General features: G+C 37.7%; 4 protein-coding genes, 2 non-coding genes and 1 pseudogene across 7 annotated transcripts; all 7 read right to left on the bottom strand.

Annotated features, from left to right (window-relative positions):
* On the bottom strand, nt 1-1,814 carry LOC104714225 (metacaspase-4). The gene is made up of 2 exons (XM_010431515.3): nt 1,265-1,814; nt 1-1,094 (listed from the first exon to the last, which is right to left on the bottom strand). Exons 1-2 carry the CDS (start codon nt 1,608-1,610, stop codon nt 193-195), a joined length of 1,248 nt encoding a protein of 415 aa, XP_010429817.1. The 5' UTR covers nt 1,611-1,814; the 3' UTR covers nt 1-192.
* Nucleotides 1,815-2,660: 846 nt separating this feature from the next.
* LOC104714223 (metacaspase-5-like) lies at nt 2,661-4,198 on the bottom strand (annotated as a pseudogene). The gene is made up of 3 exons (XR_015565329.1): nt 3,779-4,198; nt 3,177-3,657; nt 2,661-3,037 (listed from the first exon to the last, which is right to left on the bottom strand). The product of XR_015565329.1 is annotated as a metacaspase-5-like (transcript).
* An 807-nt stretch (nt 4,199-5,005) lies between these two features.
* LOC104714222 (metacaspase-6) lies at nt 5,006-6,773 on the bottom strand. The gene is made up of 2 exons (XM_010431511.2): nt 6,339-6,773; nt 5,006-5,916 (listed from the first exon to the last, which is right to left on the bottom strand). The coding sequence occupies exons 1-2, from the start codon at nt 6,682-6,684 to the stop codon at nt 5,153-5,155; spliced, it is 1,110 nt and encodes a 369-aa protein (XP_010429813.1). The 5' UTR covers nt 6,685-6,773; the 3' UTR covers nt 5,006-5,152.
* An 867-nt stretch (nt 6,774-7,640) lies between these two features.
* Nucleotides 7,641-9,250, bottom strand: LOC104714220 (metacaspase-7-like). Its single transcript, XM_010431510.2, has 2 exons — nt 8,808-9,250; nt 7,641-8,625 (listed from the first exon to the last, which is right to left on the bottom strand). The coding sequence occupies exons 1-2, from the start codon at nt 9,202-9,204 to the stop codon at nt 7,775-7,777; spliced, it is 1,248 nt and encodes a 415-aa protein (XP_010429812.2). The 5' UTR covers nt 9,205-9,250; the 3' UTR covers nt 7,641-7,774.
* A 117-nt stretch (nt 9,251-9,367) lies between these two features.
* On the bottom strand, nt 9,368-9,439 carry TRNAK-UUU (transfer RNA lysine (anticodon UUU)). Its single transcript has one exon. It is a non-coding gene; the product is annotated as a tRNA-Lys (tRNA).
* A 427-nt stretch (nt 9,440-9,866) lies between these two features.
* LOC104714219 (metacaspase-5-like) lies at nt 9,867-11,688 on the bottom strand. The gene is made up of 3 exons (XM_010431509.2): nt 11,464-11,688; nt 10,931-11,302; nt 9,867-10,839 (listed from the first exon to the last, which is right to left on the bottom strand). Exons 2-3 carry the CDS (start codon nt 11,274-11,276, stop codon nt 10,022-10,024), a joined length of 1,164 nt encoding a protein of 387 aa, XP_010429811.1. The 5' UTR covers nt 11,277-11,302; nt 11,464-11,688; the 3' UTR covers nt 9,867-10,021.
* Nucleotides 11,689-14,629: 2,941 nt separating this feature from the next.
* TRNAK-UUU (transfer RNA lysine (anticodon UUU)) lies at nt 14,630-14,701 on the bottom strand. Its single transcript has one exon. It is a non-coding gene; the product is annotated as a tRNA-Lys (tRNA).
* Between the last annotated feature and the right edge of the window lie 13 nt (nt 14,702-14,714).

Here is a 14,714-nt window from a genome sequence, read left to right as displayed (position 1 = left end):
AATCCAGAAACCATAATTCACATAATTCGATAAAACAAGAATAATTCAGTGTTTCACAAAACACAACACACATAACTTGTAAGTTACACAAATGCCCTCAAATAGTAAAAGAACCAGGCTTATTTCCCGACCAGAAGAATCATCAAGCAACGGTCATTGTAAAAAAAAAAAGCATTAATAAAACATCAGTTTTCAACAGATAAAGGGAGCATTTGCATAGCCATCATGACAATACAAACCTGGCTGCTGAGTAAAACCTTGCTTCTTCAGTGACTTCCTTGCCCTAGTAACCATTTCCCTGTTCGATATCTCACCGTCCGTCTCCTCCAAAATCTTCTGTATGGCATTGCTCATGGCTCCATAAGCCTCAGTTGGTTTCCCAGCTGGAGTAGCATCCGCAGAGGTCTGATCAGTTTGGCAACCACTGATCAGTATCCCACTGTCTGGAAGCGGAACCGAACCTCTGGAGCCACCTGCATAAACCTCTTCTTTACTCCCAACATGTGTCTGCATCGCGGGTTTCACATAGTCTTCATCGTTAAGCTTCCCCTCAAGAAAACCTGAAGCCAACTTCCCAAGCATACCCATAAGCCCACCTTCTTCTCCATTACCTGATTGAAGCTTACCCAAGATCACTTTCATGAACTTCTTCACTTTTGGGCTCGAGTCATCACCAAAGGCATCAAAAAGACTTGGCCTGATTTTCCCAACTTCGATATTATCATTTCCTGTTTGCTGCTTGAGGATATCGATCAAAGTCTGAAGAGGAAGAGATTTGTCTTTGGCATGAATCCTTTCTCCATCCTCTAGCTCAATCTCCTTAGTCTCGATTTCTTCAGACTCATCTTCATGCTTCTTGCTCCCTCCAATGTGAAACCCTCGAGACTCAATGGCGCCTTCAACTTTGCTCCGCAAGAACTTCCTGAACCCAAATTTTGAAGAAGACTCTTCTTCCTCCTCGTCCTCTTTCTTAGTGCTCTCTCCAATCTGCTCCTTGGCTTCATCAATCAAACCACCACTGTGACAAGAATCTGAAACTATTGTCAATCTGCAACCTTGAGGAACTTGGTCAACCAGATCCCTGAAATCATCATCTGGCAAACAAGAAAACAATTACATCAGCCAAGTCAGATACCAAAAAGCTTTAATTTTGATCAATCTACAAAACAAGATCCTAACTTTTTCTACCAAAAAGCTTCGTTCTTTATCATCGGATCGGAGATCAGAAGATCAAAATTACAGATAAATCAGAAAAAGAACTGACCAGTAATGAGATTCATATCGCAAGGAACAATACACTCATCGTAGCCAGTGTCATCGTCTTCACCAGTCTCAGCGGGGAGCCTCGTACCGTGTCCACTGTAATGAACGACAAGAACGTCGCCAGAATTAGCAGATCCGACTAGATCCTTAAGAGCACGACGGATGTTTTTGCCAGTAGGCTGTGTAGAGGATTCATCGGTGTCGATGAGGACGGTGATGTCTTCCTCGGAGAAGCCGTACCGTTCGACGAGACATTTGTACATACGACGAACATCGTTGACGCATCCACGTAACTCCGCCTTGGTTCCTGGGTAATTGATTCCGATAAGCACCGCCTTTTTCGCCATTGAACAAAGATCTGATGGATTTAATTAAAAAAAACTCTGAATCTGATCGGTTTTATTATTATCTGTCTGTCAGCTATTGAAGAAGAAGAAGGAGCTTCTTGTTCCGACAAAAAGTTAAAAAGTGATCGCTCGTTCGTGTAATAATTTTATTTTGGGCTAAAAGGTTATTTTTTTTTATTCATTGATTTGATGAAGTTGGAATGTAGGATCTGACGTGGCATCGATTTTGTCACGTTATTATTTTACACGACTAGTCCACACAAATTGGCCAATAAAATAATGCCACATCATATGTTTTGTAATTAAAAAAGAAAGCTTTTCTCAAGTTAAATTCCATACAAAAACCACGATCTCTGTTCTCATCCTCATGAAGCCACGATCTTTTTCCTCAAAAATCTCTCACAAATTTTTAAAATTGGCCGATAAAATAATGTGCCACATCAGATCCAACACTCCATAGTCGCGATTCATATATGCAATTGATTGATTTGTTTAATAATTTATTAGAGAAGTTGAGGAAAAAGATCGTGGATCGTGGTTTTGTATGGATCTGCCGAATCGAGACTACAGTTTTTTTTTTGTGTTTCTTTGCTTTAACGAGAACCTCTCTATGTTTTTTTTTTTAACTTTTTGTGGGTCAAAGTCTCAAAGAGATCATAAATATGAATGATATATATATATAGTATGTGACTAATGTGAGATTGACCTTGGTCTTTACTTTTTGTTGGTCAAGTTGTAGTCAACCATATCTTCAATGCCATTAAAATTGGATGAAACTGTTGCAATTTTTGTTTATACTGTATATTTTTGGTATCAATGTTAAATTTATACCGATTCTACACAGCTATGTCTATCTGTAAACTTCTCTCAAAAACAATAACAATTTATAGTATCTTACTATTATTTAGAGGAAATTTGAGAAAATGTTTATAACATACCTAGAGGGCAGAGGCTAGAGGATACTGGAAGTATATTAACAGGCTAACGATTAACAAAGCCCAGGAACAACGAACACTTTGCCATACAAATTTAAAAAGAACCAATGGGAAATGGACAAAGACCAGTACTTGACATTTAAACCATAGTAGTTACAACAACAAATCACATAATTTATTCAACATGAATGCTTTTAGGAAATCTACAACCAAAAATACAATGGTCAACAAATAAAAGGAGCATTCACAAAACTATCACTGCAATATAGTCCTGGTCGTTGAGAAAACCCCTGTTTCTTAAGAAGCTTTCTCGCCTTCAAAACAAGTTCTTTGTATGTAATCTTACCCTTTGTCTCCTCAAGTATGATCTGTACAGCATTGGTGAACGCTCCATAGGCCATTTCAGGATGATCCTTAGGACTCGCGTCTGCAGAAGTTTGGTCAGTTTGGCAGCCGCTAATCAAAATCCCGTTATCCGCGAGAGAACCATCGCTTGCACCTGCATAGACCTCTTTCTTGTTCCCAACATGTGTCTGCATCGCGGGTTTCACATACTCTTCATCATCGTTTAGTTTGTGCTCAACAAACTCTTGAACTAGTTTCCCAATCAGTCCCAGTATCCCACCTTCACTTTTACCTTCTTGCAGCTTTGTTAGAAGCACGTTCATGAACTTCTTAATCTTTGGGGGATGCATCTTGTCCAAACACATTGAAAAGGGTTGGTCTGATTTTCCCAACTTCGATACTATCGTTACCTGTCTCTTGCTTGAGGATATCAATTAGAGTTTGTAGAGGCAGAGATTTGTTTACGACATGGACTTTTGCCCCATCTTCTAGTTCAATCTCTTTGGTCTTGCTTTCTTCTTTCTCATCTCTCTGGTGAGGAGTGTGGATCCCTCGAGTTTCCAATGCTTCTTCGACGGCTTCACGCATGAAGCCTTTGAATCCAAATCTTGAAGAGCCTCCAGATTCTTTCTTTGGATTCTTCTTCGTGCTATCTCCTATCTGCTCTTTAGCTTCATCGATGAGGCCACCACTGTGACAAGAGTCTGAGATGATTGTCATGTGTGCGTCCTTTGGTACCTTCTCCACAAGATCCCTGAATTCATCATCTGCCAATAGAATCACCAGAAGAAGCGTGAATCTGAAGCTACATATTAACAAAATAATAATATATCTTCCAACAAAAACAGGACAAGTAAAAAAAAAAAGGACAACATCAAATATAATTACCGGTGATAAGATTCATATCACAAGGGACAATACATTCATCATAACCAGTATCATCATCTTCTCCAGTCTCAGCCGGCAACCTCGTCCCGTGTCCACTGTAATGGACGACGAGAACATCGCCGGATTTAGCCGATTCTACTAGATTCAACAACGCCTTTCGAATATTCTTCCCGGTAGGTTTGGTGAAAGACTCGTCAGTATCGATCAGCTGAGTGATGTTTCTCTCGGAGAATCCGAACCGGTCGACAAGGCATTTGTGCACCCTCCTAACATCGTTGACGCAACCCCGTAGCTCCGCCTTGGTTCCAGGGTAATTGATTCCAATCAACACAGCTTTCTTCGTCATTTTTGATGATAGTATCTCAAAAGTTCTGCTGCGTAACAATTTTTTTTTGTTTTTGTTTTGATTGTGAGCGTTACATTTGGTCCTTCATCCTTTTATACTAATGTTTATTACTTTAAAATTAAAGAAACCTTGATAAGGTTGCCAGAAAGACAAAAGAGCCACTAATAAATATTTTGTTGAATTTAATTAGTCATAATTTTTTCCTTTCCATTAAAATTAGTACTATATATTAATTTAATTAATAATGTTGCCAAAAAAGACAAAAGAGCCTCTAATAAATTATTTTGATGTTGAATGGTCTATAATTTTTTTTTAATCAGTCATAATTTCGTTTCCAAATATAGTATGTTTGAATAAATTATTAGTCTTATAGTTATTTTATTGAAATCAATCATTCAATATAATCAAGGATTAATCAAAATAATCAAAATATAGCCGTTTGAAGAAGAGACGTCTATCTATGGCTTGTCCTTATTTCCAACCAAAGCTAAGACGTACAAAACTTGTATAGATTGTGAGAATGAGAATGGCAAAAATTTTACGCATCGCACATAACCCAAATAATTTACGCAAATGTCGCTTGTTATTGTTTATAGCCACTCCTGAAGCCGCAAACAATCCCACGTTATATATAATCTATAACATTAATAAATTTAATGATAAAATTAATCATCGCATTCGTCGCACATCGCTTTTTTTATTGCCAATACAATCGTATGGATCAAGCTAGGTTTTACAAAAATCAGTGAAAATATTTGTCAAAAATAGAACTCCATAACCAATGTCTGAGAAGCAGCTCTGTAGTCATTTTGTGATTTTCTTTATTTTTTGGGGCGGTGGCTTGATATATATGTTACCTCATCGGTTTCCAAACAAAAGAATTGGGAAAACTTCATAACCATTGAACAAACAAACAATACTTGACATATAAATATTCAAATCAATGTTACAACAAACACACAGATCATAAAACTTATTCCACACGAAACCAAATCAACAAACAACGCAAAACCTCCCCAACTTGTTTATCAACATATAAATTGAGAATTGACATAAGCATCATTGCAATACAGTCCCGGTCGTTGATCAAAGCCCTGTTTTTTGAGAAGCTTCCTAGCCTTCAACACAAGATCTTTGTTGCTAATCTTACCTTTAGTCTCCTTAAGTATGATCTGTATAGCATTAGTGAGTGCTCCATAAGCCAATTCAGGGTGACCTGGTGGGCTTGCGTCTGCAGAAGTTTGATCAGTTTGGCAACCACTGATCAGTATACCATTATCAGGAAGTGCACCATTGATAGCACCTGCATACACCTCTTGGATCGCGGGTTTCACATCGTCGTTAAGCTTCTGCTCAAGAAATTCTTGAGCTAGATTCTCAATTGATCCCAATATCTCACCTGAAACAGCTTGACTAGTAGTAATAGTCTCTTGTAGGTTGCTTAGAATCACATTCATGAACTTCTTCACCTTTGGGCTTGAATCTTCTCCAAACATCTCGAAAAGGGTTGTTCTGATCTTCCCGACTTCGATATTATCGTTGCCTGTTTCTTGCTTCAGCATATCAATCAAAGTCTCCAATGGCAGAGATCTGCTTCCCACTTCATTTATCTCTGCTTCTGTCTCCTTGTTGATTGTTGAAGAGCCTCCACAGTCTTTATCCTTCTTCTTTGTGCTCTCTCCTATCTGCTCTTTGGCTTCATCTATTAGACCGCCACTGTGGCAAGAGTCAGATATGATTGTAATGGGACAATCCTTTGGCACCATATCCACAAGATCCCTGAAATCATCATCTGTAAACAGAGTCCCCATAAAAAGATTAATATCAAAGGTTAGCAAAATCTTAGCATCTTAATTCAAATCCTATTCACATATATTAATAGCACAATGGCCCCCAATTTTTTCACATAATCCACCAGTTCTCAACACATAAATTTCCGGTTTGTGTTAACATGAGAGCAAAAAGTAAAATTTTCACATTTCTAATATCAAATATATTATTTTGTTTCATAACTTTAGGATATTAAGTTCATAACTTGGTGAACATGCTTAGAATTGTGCCTTAATTATAAAATATAATAAATGTAAACGTGAAAAAAAAAAAAAAAAAATCAAGCAAATTAAATTGGTAAAGGAAAAGTTCAAATTCTTACGTAAACATGAAAAATTAAAAGTCAACGTGCATAGTCTATTTTTTATTTTATTTTTCACTTACCGGTGATGAGATTCATATCGGAAGGAACAATACACTCATCGTAACCAGTATCATCCTCTTCTCCAGTTTCCGCGGGCAACCTAGTCCCGTGTCCACTGTAATGGACGAAAAGAACATCACCCGGTTTAGCCGGTTCAACGAGATCCAACAACGCCTGTCTGATGTTCTTACCGGTCGGTTTGATCGAAGAACTATCAGTATCGATCAACATTTTGATGTTCTTCTCGGGGAATCCATACCGTTCGACGAGGCTTATATGCATCCGACGGACGTCGTTGACGCAGCCTCGTAGCTCTGCCTTCGTTCCCACGTAGTTGATCCCAATCAGTAAAGCTTTCTTGGCCATTGATGATATATTTCAAAACTATGCTTGACAGTTTTTTTTTCTGATCCTTAGATGATTCATCCTTCATGGGTTTTATAATCATCTTTATTATTTAACTAATGACCCCTATTGTTTTTTTTGTATGACTTTTTTTCTGTCGCGTTTTTGTATGACATAAAAATAAAAATAATAATGATAATAATTTCGAAATTGGAAAATTATAAGCTCTGGTTTTATCAATATCTTTCTTTAAATTTCAGATAATTGATATTTTATTAGTCAAAGTTAATACAAACTTGTATACGAATGTAAATAGTTTATATTCATTTTGGTTGCATATCAAGTTTATAAATTTGAATAACCATATATCAAACAACCTAACTTGAACACAAACGTCAGATATAAGTAACAATTTCTACTTGAAAACGTACGAAACTTCGTTAGCTTATAAGAAATAGTCATAATTTTTCCGGACTATCATTTTGAAATATTATGAAAAGGATAATTGTTAATTTGTTTTATTCATAGTTTAATCTCTTTCTTGAGAGCGCAAACAATCTCACGTTATAAGCAGTAAGCACGTCGCTTTGCTGAGCTAATCAGCCAATTATTATGGCTTGATTCCTTCTAATCTTTAGTCAACTGGACAAAGTCTCCTAGGTCTTAGTTAGATTCCTTGTATAAGAAGTCTGATGGAACTTGCACACAAACTAGTTTTTATCTAATTATCTTCATAAAAAATGCTTACATTCTAACAATACAAAAGTATTTTAATCCATCTATCCCTGTTTCGAATAAATGTACACGTTTTATATTTCTACTAATGAAGCTAATTATCTTCCTTGCTTTGAAAAGTTTTAAACATTATTCTACACTATTAAAAAGATATTAAAATTTAAACACCACTTGCTGATATTCACACTAGAACGAAAAAAAAAAAAAACACATTGTTCAATTTAAGAACAAAATAAACATACTTAAGAACAAAAATCATTTCAATAAATCAATAGTTACTTCATAAGATTACATACTTTTTATCTTGTCCACTAGAATCCACAACATAATCTTGAGTGAAAGAAGAATCTCTAATCAATCAACACACCATAGTTAATTAGCATATAAATGGAGCATTCACAAAACGGTCATTACAGTACAATCCTGGTCTCTGAGTAAACTTCTGTTTCTTCAGAATCTCTCTTACCCTCAATACCATTTCCTTGTTCGTAACCTTATCTTTACCGGTCTCCGACAAAACCATTTGGATAGCGTTACTAAACGCTCCAAACGCTCCCTTCTTCTTAACATCTGCTGATGTCTCATCTGTTTGACATCCACTCAACAGAATCCCTCGGTCTGGATACAATCCGTTGCTTGACCCTCCTCCATAAATCTCACGGTCGCTCTTCACATGTGCCTCCATTGCGGGTTTCACGTAGTATTCATCGTTCAGCTTATCTTCTATATATCCACGAGCACTTTCTTCGATCTTACCAAGTAACGTACCTTCCCTTAGCTTTGTGAGAATCACTTTCATGAACTTCTTAATCTTAGGGCTCGAATCTTCACCAAAGGCATCAAAAAGAGTCGGTCTGATTTTACCAATCTCGATATTGTCTTGCCCAGTTTGTTGTTTGAGAAGTGCGATGAACCTCTCCAACGGCAGATACCTTGATTTGACAACTCCATCACTCTCTACTACTTCTTCTGCGATCTCGTCCGTTTCTACATGTGAACTTCCGATACCACAAAACGCAAGCAGTTTCACAAAAACGCTATGCAAACAGTTCCCAAAGTCGAACGCAAAAGAAGAAACTTCTGGTTCTCGATCTGGCTTCGTCGTGGTACTCTCCCCGATCTGCTCCTTAGCTTCATCGATGAGTCCGCCGCTGTGACAAGAATCTGATACAATCGTTATCTGACACCCCTCTGGAACTTGTTCCACTAAACTCCTGAAATCATCATCTGCAATGCAACACACAAAACAGCTTCGATATCAACCAAACAAAAAAACACAATCCCCATCACTTCTATCAGCGTACATATCAACATAATTCAAAACTAGCCCTAAACAGAGCACTCTTGTTTTTTCATCATGTATGTAACCAAGAAATACTAATTACCGAATACAGTATCGATCTACTTACCAGGGATTGGGTTTAAGTCGGAAGGAACGATACACTCGTCAAAACCTGTATCATCTTCTTCCCCTGTTTCCGGTGGGACCCTCGTGCCGTGTCCACTGTAATGTACGAATAACACGTCACCGGACTTTGCTGAACTTACTAGCTCCAACAAAGCCTGACGGATGTTCTTCCCGGTGGGTTGAGTGTAAGATTTGTCGGTGTCGATCAGCATCGTGATATCTTCCACAGCGAAACCGAACCGGTCAAGGAGGCACTTATGCATCCGACGGGCGTCGTTGACGCAGCCTTGTAGCTCCTCTGCGGTGCCTGGGTAGTTGATTCCTATCAGTACCGCTCTCTTCACCATTCTTGCAACCTTCAAGAGTTCTTTCTTGAGATTTGTGATCAACACTATCATTAAATATGATAACTACTAGTACTAAACAAAACATTATTGGGTCGTTGTTAGTGGACTAGCTTTATGTTTCTTTAATGACGTTGCCTGGCACGTGAACATTGTCGTCTTATTTTTTTTATTTTGTGCTAAAATCGACTTATTTATTTAAAAATATAAAATAAAGCGCCGTCTGTGGGGATCGAACCCACGGCCACGTGGTTAAAAGCCACGCGCTCTACCACTGAGCTAATACGGCTGAACGATTAAGAACTCGTAATTATGTATTAAAACGAGTTTTGATCACCATGTATTAAGATTCTCTTGCAATTAGTTTTTCAAGTAGCAAAAGTGACCTTCAATGAGCTTATAAATATAGTCATCTAGTGCTTATCTGTGAAAAGATCATGAGATCAAATAAAATAATTGCTTGTACTTGTAATAACTCAAGTTTGCAAAAGTACCTAAGTGATGATGATTTGTAAGGCCAAGTAATCATGATCGTGATCCAATGATGGATGTCTTTTTGGAGTACTTGACGTCCAACATATGATATGAATCTATACACACAGTTATAGGAAAGCCAATGAATGAAATCTGCCTGAACACTAATCACCTTTTGCGATGAGTATCAAATCGATACAACTTTTTACTCAAACGATGTGTCATGTGTACCTTGAGGCTGATACGATTCAAACTGAACACTTTCCATTCAAATAAAACTTACAACAAACAATATAAATTACAAAAAATACAAAAAAAAAGAAAAATTACACAAATACTTGTTCAGCACCAAAGTCCAAATGTTGTAAAAGGAAAGTACAAACATAACAGTTATTTTTCAGCATACGAATGGAGCATTCACGTAACAATCACTGCAATACAACCCCGGTCGTTGAGGATACCCTTGTTTCTCAAGTAACTTCCTGGACTTCAAAACCAGATCTTTGTAACTGATCTTACCCTTTGTCTCAGCAAGTATAGTATGTATGGAATTAGTGAATGCTCCATAAGCTTTTTCTTTGGAGGCTACATCTGCAGAAAACTGATCAGTTTGGCACCCACTAAGTAGAATACCGTGGTTCCCAAGCTCCCCATTACATGCTCCTGCATAGACCTCTTTCTTGCTCCCTACTTGTGTTTGGATCGCGGGTTTCAAAAACTCTTCATCATTCAGCTTCTCAGTCAAAAAATCTGTTGCTAGCTTTCCAATATTTCCCAACATTAAACCTTCACCAATACTCTCCTGCAAGTTGCTTAGAATCACCTTGATGAACTTTTTCACTTTTGGGGATGCATCATCTCCAAACACATCGAAAAGTGTCGCCCTAATGTTCCCCACTTCGATATCATCTTTTCCTGTAGCTTGCTTCAACATATTGATAGAAGTCTCCAGTGGTAGAAATCTGTTTCTGGTATTGCTTATGTTTTCACCATCTCTCTGTTCTGTCTTGGTAGATGTTTCTTCTTTTACTACAACACGTTTGGAACTAAAAAGTCCAAAGGGGCATTTGAATACTTTCTTGGGTTTCTTTTTAAAGCTCTCTCCTATTTGCTCCTTGGCTGAGTCAATGAGACCACCACTATGACAAGAGTCGGAGACAAACGTAAATGAGCAGCCTTTGGGCACCTTATCCACAATTTCTCTGATATCATCATCTGAGAACAGAACCAACCATAACACACAAGAGAAATTAATAAACCTGTAATAAGGCAAAACGTACTAATATATCTATTTTCAGTTACGTACCGGTGATGTAATTGTGATCGGAGGGAACAATACACTCGTCAAACTCAGTATCATCGTCTTCACCGGTCTCTGGCGGCAACCTCGTACCGTGTCCACTGTAATGAACAAAAAGGACATCACCAGATTTTGCTGTTTCAACAAGATCTGAAAACGCCTGTCGGATGTTCTTGCCAGTGGGTTGGATTTTAGACTTGTCAGTATCAATCAGCTCAGTGATGTTCTCCTCCGGGAATCCGAACAGTTCCACAAGTGATTTGTGCGTCCGCGTAACGTCATTGATACAGCCCAGTAGCTCTCCTTCGGTTCCAGGATAATTGATACCTATCAATATTGCTTTCTTCACCATTGCTTCAACACCCTATAAGATGTGGGCTGCATCCATAACCATGATGTTATTATAAGCAATTTTTGAATCTAATCAAGTTTTCTTTATTGATCACGTTGAATGAGTGACTGATTTATTTTGTAATTATTGTCAAGCTGTCACAAAAATACTGTCTAAAATATAACATTATTGGGTGTTGTTGCTGGACCTTTTGGTTTTTCTCAATATAAACTATATAGTCCCGGGATGATTAATTGATGTATTATCGATATTCTCGTTGAAATATTGGTAGCCGCGCTGTACTTGGGCGAAATCATGTGGGCGATTAATTGATCTATTTTTAAAATTCATAACTAAATCACGTGTTCATATAATTAATCTACAAGCTTGTATTATAGTAAATCTTCTTTTTTGTTTTTAATTGATTGTATAAGTGGGGGTTATTGGTTTAAGATTTGAATAGAGTTTTAAAGATTTTAAATGTTATGTAGAATTTGTTGTTATTAGATCAAAATTTTTAAACTCTGTTAAAGTTTAATGTTATTAATTGTGATTGGTAAAAAATCATTTAAAATCTTAACAAATCTGGATTATTGGATTCAAACTTTTATAAGATCATTAAAAGTTTTGTGTTATTTCAATTACAACAAAAGAATCTAAGTGGGGGTTATTGGTTTAAGATTTGAAAAGAGTTTTAAAGACTTTAAATGTTATGTAGAATCTGTTGTTATTAGATCAATATTTTGTTAAACTCTGTTAAAATTTAGTGTTATTAGTTTGTGATTTGTAAAAAGTCATTTAAAATCTTAACAAATCTGAGTTATTGGATTCAGACTTTTATAAAATCATTAAAAATTTTGTGTTATTCAATTAAAACAAAAGAATCTAGAATTGTTAATGAGTTCAATTATTATGCTATTGGTTCAAGATTTTAGACACTTTCTTTACAAAATAAAGTCATGGAAAGTATCATAAAAATACAGGAATTGTTTGGAGGATTTTACAAGATTTTAGAAAACTAATCAACAAAACTCTAAATTGGCTTTACCTACCCATGTTATGTCGTTGGCTTTACCTACCCATGTTATGTCGTGTTTTAAGCTTCCTCAGGAACTAACATCTAAATTGACAAGTGCAATTTCCACTTTCTGGTGGAAATCAAATGATAAAGCTCGTGGTATGCATTGGGTTGCGTGGGATAAATTATGTGCAGATAAAGCTGAAGGGGGACTGGGTTTCCGAGCTCTAGAACAATTTAATGAGGCTATGTTGGCCAAACAATTTTGGCGTCTCATTCACTACCCACAGTCTTTAATGGCTCGGGTGATAAAAAGTCGATATTTCAGGAACAAACACCCTCTTATGGCACAAAAACCATATAATCCGTCCTTTGCTTGGAGAAGTATTTATTCCATTAAGGGTTTGGTGGAGCAGGGGGCTCGTTGGGCGGTAGGCTCTGGCCATTCCAATTCGGTTTGGCGAGATCCATGGATACCGGATGTTTGCCCTAGACCGGCGAATGGTCGAGGGAGGTTATGGCTCCCCAGTTTAATGGTTAATCATTTAATTAACCCGGAGACTAAGGATTGGCATTTACCTACTTTGGAGGAGTTTTTCGATCCGGGGGATATTCAACTAATTCGGAGTATGCCAGTTAGTAGAACTACTCAACCGGATAGATTAATATGGCATTATACTAAATCGGGGAAATATTCAGTCAGATCGGGATACCGATTGGCTAGGGAATTATTAAAGGATGTTGAATTTGGGCTGACGTGTACGGCTTTACGGGCTCATTCTTGGAAACTTGATGTACCCTCCAAAATCCAACATTTTTTCTGGCAGATTGGCTCGGGTACTCTACCTGTGTTGGAGCGTCTCGCATATCGGGGTGTTCGGTGTGATACCGTGTGTAAGAGATGCGATTCGGCGGTGGAAACTATAAACCATGCGCTCTTTGAGTGTCCTAGGTCTCGATGTATTTGGGAGGTGTCGCCTTTACGGCTGGATCAAGGGGCTTTCCATACACATCGATTTATGCGAATTTAGATTTCATTTTTTGGCGGGCATCTTCGCAATCTGGGGCTTCAGATGTGGGCATTCAACTTCCCTGGATTATTTGGTCCATTTGGAAAGATAGGAATAAAAAGGTTTTCCAGGGTATTGAGGGTGAACCTCTAGGGATTTTGAATCAGGCGACTACGGATAAATTATTGTGGGAGGAGGCCAAATCTTACTCAGTGAATTATCTGGTCCCCCCATCTTTTACGGAGGATAGGGGATCCTCTCCCCGATGCCAAGTGGATGGTTCTTGGAAAAGTACAGACCCCTACCAGGGTTTGGCTGGTGGTGCTGCAGTGGAGAGCTTACAACAATCCTGTTGGGAGCACGGAGTCATCGTCAGAGTCCTTCTCCTCTACATGCAGAACTACAAGCGTTGATCTGGGCTATGGAGTCTTTACTGGTGGCTGGAGTCGATTGTCAGGTTTTTGAGACGGATAGTGTGGAGCTAACGGCGGTGGTGCAGGCACCGGAAGACTGGCCGACTTTCTCTAATCTGCTGGAGGATTTCTCATTGCTTCGAAGTTCCTTTCCCTCATTCTCCCTCTCCAGGATTCCTCGCGATGACAATGTCAGGGCCGATTGCCTCGCTCGATCTTCACGAACCCTACCTTCAGTTTCTACCTTTGTAAACTCGTATCCTCCTGTTTGGGCAACCAATCATGGAGTTCTCTTTTAATTTTAATATAGTTTGGTTGAAAAAAAAAAAAAAAAAAACTCTTTAGCAATCTTTAACAATCTTTCACTTATTCATTTTTAATGATTTTGTTGAACTCTTCAAAAATCTTTATAAATCTCAAACCAATACCACCCCCTAAGATTGTTAATGAGTTCAATTATTATGTTATTGTTCATGATTTTAAACACTTTCTTTACCAAATAAAGTCATGGAAAATATTATAAAAATACAAAGATTGTTTGGAGGACTTTACAAAATTTTAGAAAACTAATCAACAAAACTTTTTAGCAATCTTTCACTTATTCACTTTTATTGATTTTGTTGAACTCTTCATAAATCTTCATAAATTTCAAACCAATACAATAATAGGCCTGGGCAATCGGTTTTTTCGAATTAATCAGTTCGGTTTTGCAAATTTTTGGTTATTAAAAAAAGCTACCGATTAAACCGAATTTAATTTCGGTTCGGGTTATTCGGCTCTCGGTTTATTCAGTTAACCGATGATATTTCTCCATGAAATCAGCCTAGTATAAATTATATGTTGCATCAATTGACCAATGAACGGTAGTGTTAATACTTTTTCCTGGAAGTCACAACTCACAAGGTTGATAAACAAACAAGAAAACAAAAAAATCGCCGTCTGTGGGGATCGAACCCACGGCCACGTGGTTAAAAGCCACGCGCTCTACCACTGAGCTAAGACGGCTGAACGATTAAAA

The sequence above is a fragment of the Camelina sativa genome, chromosome 9, assembly GCF_030686135.1.
Source record: "Camelina sativa cultivar CO46 ecotype springtype chromosome 9, ASM3068613v1".
Classification (NCBI taxonomy): Eukaryota; Viridiplantae; Streptophyta; class Magnoliopsida; order Brassicales; family Brassicaceae; genus Camelina; species Camelina sativa.
This window is presented reverse-complemented; position numbering and strand designations above follow the sequence as displayed.